The sequence below is a fragment of the Arachis duranensis genome, chromosome 1 (assembly GCF_000817695.3).
Source record: "Arachis duranensis cultivar V14167 chromosome 1, aradu.V14167.gnm2.J7QH, whole genome shotgun sequence".
NCBI classification, from domain to species: domain Eukaryota; kingdom Viridiplantae; phylum Streptophyta; class Magnoliopsida; order Fabales; family Fabaceae; genus Arachis; species Arachis duranensis.
Genome location: NC_029772.3, coordinates 16360712 through 16370118, shown reverse-complemented (window position 1 = coordinate 16370118; position 9407 = coordinate 16360712). Strand labels below are relative to the sequence as shown.

At 35.8% G+C, this 9407-nt stretch overlaps 1 protein-coding gene across 1 annotated transcript; it reads right to left on the bottom strand.

Annotated features, from left to right (window-relative positions):
• Positions 1-500: 500 nt before the first annotated feature.
• Positions 501-9399, bottom strand: LOC107480367 (AUGMIN subunit 4). Its single transcript, XM_016100504.2, has 13 exons — positions 9154-9399; positions 8196-8421; positions 7565-7738; positions 5796-6137; positions 5574-5673; positions 5397-5445; positions 4665-4758; positions 4139-4210; positions 3995-4053; positions 1435-1503; positions 1300-1351; positions 1003-1069; positions 501-847 (listed from the first exon to the last, which is right to left on the bottom strand). The coding sequence occupies exons 2-13, from the start codon at positions 8322-8324 to the stop codon at positions 759-761; spliced, it is 1296 nt and encodes a 431-aa protein (XP_015955990.1). The 5' UTR covers positions 8325-8421; positions 9154-9399; the 3' UTR covers positions 501-758.
• Positions 9400-9407: the final 8 nt, after the last annotated feature.

The following is a 9407-nucleotide window of genomic DNA, read 5'->3' as shown; positions in this document are numbered from 1 at the left end:
CGTTTTCTTTTTTTTTAATTATATATTTTTTATTAAAGTTAAAGTAAGGGTAAATTTAGAATAAATTAAAAAATTTTATTAAAAAGGACGATTTTAAAATGAAGTGCAACATTAAGGACGATTTTAAGTCGAAAATTACATCAGGGACGGTTTCGATTCTGGCGCTAAACTTTAGGAATCAAAACAGTACTTACCCCTTATATTTATTTGCTAAATTTGCTATTATATTTTCTATATTAATTGGATGTTTTATGACTAGAAAATTAATTATATAAATAGATTTTATAATTTATTATATTTGCAATTTTTCTGTATGTTTTTTTTTTATATCTATGTATATTTTTTAGGTAATCCGCCATTTTCTGTAACGCCATCCACTATAACTTTATAACGGATTTTTGGCTCACCGCCATCCGCAATCAAAAACTATGTTATGCCCGTGCTTATAGATTCTTAAGCAACCACTGAAGTATGAGAAACTAAAAGTGAACAAAGTGATCTAACGGTAAAAACATCATTGTCATTAAAGTACAAAAGTTGTGTTTCCCCTTTCTACAAAAATTGAGAGTCATTCCTGGGAAATGTTTAAAGCACACAAGTTGAAAATTGCACAAAATCTTTAGAAGATGTAAGACATCATTCTAAATCATCGGTGACAAGTAACAATCACTGCAGAGTCATAACCAAAGAATATACACTTTTTACCATTTACAGAAATCAAACCAACCACTGTTAAGAGGCCAAATGAATAAAAACTCCTAACTGGTGGTGTTATCTGGTAAACGTTTCAGATCCATTTCAACTTGGTGGATTGTCCATTGCATATTCTCCAATTTCTGCACAACACCAATCAGACAATTTAAACAATATCATCGCTAAGGAGTATTGATATGAATTTTAGCTCCTGCTTTCTCAGAGTTTCAATTTTGTTCAACAGACGTATATTTCTCCTACAATTTCTTATTTCTGCCCCAAATTTTGTGATATATATATATATATATATATGATACTGCCTTGCAATGTTGTCAAAGTGAGGATCAACACCTTGGTATTCACGCAAGCGAGTTACCTGGTAAAATTGCCAGAATATCAACCAACACAAATATGATGAACAACCACAACAATGGAGGAAAAGACAATCCATAAGAGTCATGAACATAATACTATATGACTACCATTTAGCTGCAATCACATTCTGAAACCATTTAAAAGGTATAATTAAAATGAGACCACAAGTTAGGTGTTTAATTTCCAAAATTTTCAACCATGGAACTGGAGACATAGGGAGTAGGAACATACTACTTTATTATACGCAATCGACGCTTCTTCAGTTGCCTCAACAAGATATTTCCTGAGATAAAAAATGGATAAAAAATAGTTGATTAATACTATATCAAGAACTGCTTATGAACTTACAGAGGTCATCATCTGTACCTTATCTTATGAAGCGCAGGTATAGAGTCCTTTGTATAAGTTTCAAGCAGGAGAATATGTTCCAGAACCCTGATATGTAATGGCAAATATATCTTTTATTAAACAAACAACTTTCTACCAATAATAAAAATAATGAAGTTTAATTTACTTTGGAAAACCTCTCCAGTTTCACTTAATTTTCAGTTAGATGGGTATCAATTAAACATTTCTAACCAATCCCGTATACTGTACAAATGTTTTTCATCAAGTACGTTTAGATTAAAAATAGTCATATACCTGCATTCTACGAAATTTTTTACAGTATTGGATCTTGATGACAATACTTTTTAAACTAGAGGGACCTGGTTCAGAAATGTTTGTAATATAAAAACATGGTATAAATATTTATCTATAGGTACTTAATAGAAAAATTTAAGGAAAATAGAGATTTGATTATAAACTTTAAATACAATAACCTATTTCAAAATTGGCTGAAATTATAAATACCTTCAAAATAATTAAACCAAAATATAATATGGAATACAAGGCAAACCAGCTATTCTGTTAATTGAAATTTATGTCATTTTTAACTTTTAATGTTTCAAAATATCTGTTCATGTACAATATTTAGCTAACTTTAATTTTTGAGAAATGTTAGTGATCCTTATTTATTTTGTTTATTTATTATCTTATATTTGAACCACTAAAAGTGTTAGCTCCCTAGCATTCCCATTATTTTTTTTGAGTATATACCCATTTTGGTCCTCAAAGAATTTCAGACTGGACACTTTAGTCCCCAACTAAAATTAATTACTCGATTGGTTCCTAACAATTAATTCCGTCAGTCACTTAGGTCCTTTACTCCGTTAATTCTAACGGAGGACAAAATAGCCCCTGACAACTCTAACAGGGGACAAAATGGTCCCTGACCTCCTCTGTTCGGAAACGACACTGTTCTCTCCCATTTCCATCATATCTCGCATAACACTAACAGTCTAACACTATAACTTCAAACTACACAATGCACACTCTATAAATTTAATGTCCACAAGAAAAAAAATTTTCAACTTATTCTCAACCAATTCATACTCAGGAAACTAATGCCTATGTCTCTCAACTAGTTGTCGTCTTCGATGGATCCCATGAATCCAGACAGCAAGTCTGATTTGTCAACGTCCTTCAGCTTCTTCGAACCAATGTTCAGTAATCACTTCAGTTTCCATATGAGCGGCAACGGCGACATTGCTCGTTGTAATATCTTGGATGCGAGGTCGAAGCTATCTGCCAACTTGGACTCCGGGAAAGAAGAAATGAAGCATTCGGTGTCTATTTCAAATGAAAATCTGCATATGATGTCGAAGGAGAATATTCTCATGATGTCCTAATGTCTAACAGTCTATATTGCTTGCTAGAGAGTGGAGAAAGGCGTGCCCTTGGAATAGTTGTGGAACTTGGTCTTGAGGATGTCGCGGACGTTGTCGGGGTTGGAGGTGATGTTATCAAAGACGTGCAAGTGGATGCTTTTGGTGGGTGAAGTGCAGAGGAGGTGGATGTACCAGTCACAAAGATTTAGGAAGTGTGTGGTCCATGACATGTTGAGGTAGGTGCAACACGTGTGACAATTACACCATGGCTTAATCTTGGAGCTAAAGAGGAGGAAGGAAGAGATGGAAAAGAAGATTGTGAAGGTGAAGAAAGAGAGTATGAATGTTAGCATTATGCAAGATATGATAAAAATTGGGGAAGAACAGTATCGTTTTCGAATAAAGGGATCAGGGATCATTTTGTCCCTTATTAGAGTTGTCAGAGATCATTTTGTCCCATATTAAGAGTTTTCAGGGACCATTTTGTCTTCCGTTAGAGTTGACAAAGCCAAGGACCTAAGTGACTGACGGAATTAATTGTTAGGGACCAATCGAGTAATTAATTTTAGTTGGGGACTAAAATGTCTAGTTTGAAATTCTTTGAGGACCAAAATGGGTATATACTCTTTTTTTTCATCCATTCATAACCCTTGTTCAACAACATGCACAACAGATTCTGTTGCGGTTGAATAGCATGCAAGAAGGTTCCAAGGCACATTGAGGCACAATGGTGACCGGCACAAAATGCAACCACCTGGTTTGGCTGTGCAGATGAAGGCGACCACAGGGTCATCATCCAGGAAACACACAACGAAAAGAGCCATTCATGGTGGACACTAGTGGAAACACAATGAATAGTGGCAGAACAGCAAGGTGCGGTGATGGGAGCACAAGGTGGAGTAGAGGCTACCAGAATAGTCACAGCAGGGGAAGCACCAAAAAGAATGTTGGAGAAGTCATCAAAGAAATAATGTGGTGAATAGCCAATCATGGAATTTTAAAAAGAGATCGAATAAGGAAATTTTATAGATGAAGACTAGGAAAAGCTGAATTTCAAATGACCCCTACCAAGAAAATAGAGTTGCAACTTGTCTTTTTACCAAATGACTCACTTCTGTGATTTTCTATTATCATCTTATCATTTCAAACCAAACCCTCAAAGCAAATTGATATTGGATAATCATGACATTGTAAAGGGCGTATTTCAAAAAACAAACCTCAATTTTGCACTCATGGTCTCACATCTTTTACAGAGCCACGTCTTCTGCAGCTCATCCTACAAATATATTGCCACATTGGGAAAAATCAAGATACAGCCTTAACTATCAAATCATGGATTTTATCATATTATAGTCACTCACATGTTTATGCTGATGATCCAACTTCAAATCCTTAACAAGTTTGATAAGCACTCCAAGTATCTGCTCTAAGACCTGACAGAGAATAATGTTGTTAGAACTGGTATCCAATTAGTACGGTAGAGAAATGAAAGAAAATCCACTGTATAGTGTACAACTCTAAGAAAACTTGAGAATTTCTCCTCCCCCAAAACACGCCTATTCACCAGACATAATCCCTCTCCACCTGATGAACTTCCTTCAATTCAACCCCAACTACTAACTAACTTTCCCGCTCAAACTGTGATAAATCAATGGGCTCATGTCAGTTGAAACCAACATCCACCCCTTTTTCTGTTTTGTCAAAAACAATTTTTTTTCAATATGTAATCATCATGAGCATTATGCCAAAAAGCAAATCTTAAACACTCATACACTCTCCCTTCCTCCCTTCCTCTATAATGCGTGTGTGCACACAGACTCAGTAGAGCTATGGAAAATGTATCTGTCTGCAAGAAAGATGGTGGTTGTAATAAATGCATGTGTGTACATTATAATATTCAGCAAATTTCCTATCTGCAGAATATAGATCATCTCGCAGTGCAGCTTCTTCTCTTTCAATCTCCTCAATCAACAGTTTGACCCTGGAAAAAGAAGTGATATGAAGAGCATGAAGTCATAATCATGGATATGTACAGTATGGAACTTACATATACTGAATCAAGCAATCAACATATTAATGTTATGTTACTCACTTCATATTAGAAATTTCATTCAAAGCATGAATGTTTCTGGTTAGCATAAGACATGAGTAATGGCAAATATAAGCTATGTGATCACCTAGAAACCTAAATGAAACAGATTATTTTTAAAGGGAATAAAAATCCTCTATATTTGTAGTGCTAGAGAAACCAAGACTTGCATAACATTGATACTTGTTACTCAGACCAACAGAAGTAAAACAAATATTGAGCATTGATCATTTCATTAACACAATACAATCATTACATAAAATGTGATTGATATCTAACTTCGTACAACTTCTTTAACAAGTATCTAGACATGACTTTGCGGGCCACTGTATAATGCCAAGGTCGACTGTCTATAAAAAAACTAGCATGTCCTAACTCTGATGACATACGATTCAAACAAGGGTTTAGCTATACTTGTAGGTCCAATATATAACAAATTGCTTTATCCCGTAAAAATGATGTTTTTTAGGTAAAAATCAATACAGCTTGCCAACTACTAAAAGAATTAAGGTAATTTAATGAGATCAGACCTTTCTGGAAGCCGAGAACTTGAACTTTGAATTCCTGATGATGAAGAATCTGAGTGAAGAGAAAAGGAAATCAGCTGCAAAAAAATCACATGCCGAACCACACACACAAAAAAAAAATATATATATCAGTTAACCTCAATCCCTATATAAGATCAGTAATATGCTGGTCAAACTTACCATTGTCATCCAAAACAAAGGCATTGGACAATTTATCACATTTCAGTTTCAAGTGGGCCTCTATCTCACGTGAGAGTGACATGTGATATTCTGTCATATCCTAGAAAGCGTGTTTCATGTGTCAATAAGGAAAACATAACCAAGTGAATCACATCAAAATATAACCTATCATAGAAAGTCCTTGCTTAGAAGCTGATTTTCATATTTTGCTAACTAGCATACCACAGATAATGTTGTTTGTTGATGTTGAGTTTGCCGTAAATAAGCAGGTGTAATACCAAGAAAACGATTAGGTACACCACCAACTGCAGCTTCCCCTGAATCCATAGCAGCAAGGGAAGAATTAATCCCAGTAACTGAACTATTTGGAGTAGCATAATTAATCGAAGTTGTGCTTGAGTTGTTCGTGGTGCTGGTGTTGGTACTGTCAAGGGAGCTTCGAGACATTACACTCAATTTTTCAATATCCTCAGTATGGACTTCTCCATCCTTGGAGATAAGAGGTAGTCTCAACCTTTGGGCTGCTTCAGCCACAACCAATTGATGCTCCAAAGTCTCATAAACCTGATACAGATGGATATGTAACTTTTTTTGTTAACTCAATGAAACATATTCTATCATAACATGATAGAAAAATATAGAAATGTTTCTATAAGAGCTAAATAAGTCAAGGTTCAATTTGGTCTCTGAAAATGCACACACTCTTTATTTTAGTACTTTAAATAAATCAATTATTGAATCTCTAATATTCCACTAGTCATGTAATGTTGACCAATGGTGTGGCATACACCACATCATCAATCAACTACATGGAAAGCTATGTGACATGCTGACATGTCCTTTGATGTGACACCTCAGCAAAATATGACTGTTGACTAATCATATACTGGCCAAGGACTAAAATGATCTATGAAATATAACTTCAGTAGCAAATAGTTAATTTTGAAATTTCAAAGACTAAAATGAAGCACACTTATAATGTTAAGGTTCAAAGATATATTCTTAGGTCTATTAAAGCCAACTACCAAAGAAGCAAATCTTTACCATTGCCAAGCAAATATTAATCCACAGGAAACACATTATTTAAGCTAATTCCTCTGCTAACAATAATGAATAGTATCAATAAGCAGAAGATAGACCCACATCTCATTTACAAAAATTCAAAATATTAGACTCAGGCTTTATTTGCTAAACAAACTGAATCAAGTAAAAGACTACCAAATGAAGCTCACGAAGAGGTGGTATATCTATCTTCTATTCTTCTATTATATATAATGGGGATATGGGAGAGACTTTGTGCATAACTTTCTTCCTAAAATACCCTTCATTTTATATAATCTACAGCAAAGAATTTTTTTGGTTACACAAGACCTCTTGATTAGAGTGTAAGCCACTCACCATCTTAACTAATTCCACATTTGTTAATTTTACACACATTTAATAAATAAGTGGGTAGTGTCTATTAATACACTAGTTTATTGTAACTCTACATTCCAATTTCCAACAAAGAACATTGGTAACTAATGCCTGAAGACACTTTCCACCTCTAATAAATTCAAGAGTGATTTTCAATCTTACATAAATGTGGCATTGCAAATGGGATAAGGGATAAATAGCTACTAGTTGTTCCAAAATCCCCCATCTTCTGTTTAATTATATTGAGAGCTTAGACATTATAGCACCTATTTCCTCATTTACTTGTGAAAGAACCTCTTAGATTAGAGCTAGGTAATTTCATGAAGAACTCAATAGTATCTTTTGTTATCAATTTCATAATACCTAAATTAAAATCACAGTATCTTAATTATACTGATATTCAAATATCAACCCCTGTAGCCTATCATTTAAGTTATGATAAGAAAGGAGACAATTCATGTAACAAACGATTCCCATAAGGAACAATTTGGTAGAGTGCAACCGTTTTCTCTGTATACATAACGTAAAATATTACAGGACCAAAATTGACAGAGTTACAATTCTAATAGTTGTACCTGAGGGGAGTTCCTTAACCCAAGCTGAGGATAAAGACCGCCAGTATCTCGAAGTCCACCAAGGCTAGACATTGAAATGGCTTGCTGATACTCTTCCACCACAGCAATGGCCTCAGAATATATTGCCTGAAAGTGTAACCAACACACGGTATCAGAACCACATATCAGTAAACCCTAATGCATCCTCTCATGCTAACTTTTCTCATGATTATGACCATATCTTGCGGAAAAAGAGACAAGACAACCCTTCCAAGAGTTTGTGGATCACACCATCCAAACATTTAGACCCAAGTCAAAATTGGTTTTAGAAAAAATCTCAATAGCCAGAATTGTTTGCAAGAAATCGAGGACAGGAACAACATAGCAGAATTAATAACCTTTAAATGAATCAGATTGAATAGGTCATGCCACTATGTCATTCAACCACCACCAGAATTTCAAAAAACAGAAAAGAAAAATGAATATATTATAACAGCTTCATACTATTGCTATTTTTTTAAATCATTTTACAGATACAAATATCATAGAATATAGAACTAAAACCCTAATTCATTCTATAGAAAACACTTTACCATGGCTTCCAAGTAAAAATGTTTTGAGTCCTTAGAGAGAGAGAAAGAGAGAGAGATACGAGTTGGAGATCGTTGTAGAGAGGCTTGGAGATGAGAGATCCATCAGGAGCCAAGCAATGGCGCTCCAGCTGATCAACGACCTGTGTCACATCAGCAGGGAGGTTCTGGCCGTGGAGCCCCTTCACCATTGATGAGTTCAAAACAGTGACGTTTTGGTGGAATCGTGGGCGCTGGCTGCTGCTGCTGCTGGCTGAGAGAGAGGGGGAATGGGTTTTTGGCAAGGTTCTGAGAACCGGACCGGCAAAAAATCATCAACAAATAATCACAAAACACTAAACCTTCACCCAGCAATTACAAACAAAGCCAGCAATTACAAACATTAGCACATTATAAAACATTCCAAAACACTAAACCTTCACCCAGCAAAACCAGAAATTACAAAAACAAAGCCATCAGTAAATTTGAACAAAAATTTCAGACTAAATCAGTAAGTTTGAAACAAAGGAGTTGGAAGAAGATGCTGATAAAATAAGTCAGCATCAACAGGAGGTGCAGTTACTACAGGAGAAGATTAAAGAACACTTTGAGGCTGGCTCTCATACAACTCTCACTGTGACAGAAATGGCAGAGAAGATTGATGAGCTGGTCAACAAAGTGGTCAGCTTAGAATCCGCTGTTTCCTCACAGTCAGCTCTTGTAGCGAGATGGAAAGCACAAACTGATGAACTTAATGCTCTTATTAAAGTTTTTGCCAAAAATTTTAGACTAAATCCAGCAATTACAAAACAGTAAAACACTAAATCAGACTAACAGAGCCAGCCATCCATAAATTTGAAAAAAACAAAATTTACAGCCATCACCAACCAGCAAATACAAGACAGATCCATCAGCAACAGGCAATTACAAAAGATTACAAGAAAAATGGAACAACCATGATTAAACAACAATTTCAGAACTTCAAATGAAGAAGAAGACCGAACATTCAGAAATTAAAAGGAAGAAGCGGAGGCCACTAACCTTCGACGGACGGCAACCGGCGACCCGACGGCGAGCTACTCCAAGCCACGAACAGAGAAGCCAACGAAGATGAAGACGACGTGTCGAGCTACCTGGGTTCTTCAAAACGGGGAATAGGAAGAAGCGGCGGCGCTGAGGACATGGGGACAGCGGCGGCAATGAAGGGCCACGGTTTTGCACCTTTGCTTTGCTTCAGAGGTCTCAGGGAGTGCACGAATTGGGGGAAGGGCGGGGGGGTTGGTTGGTTTGGTTCG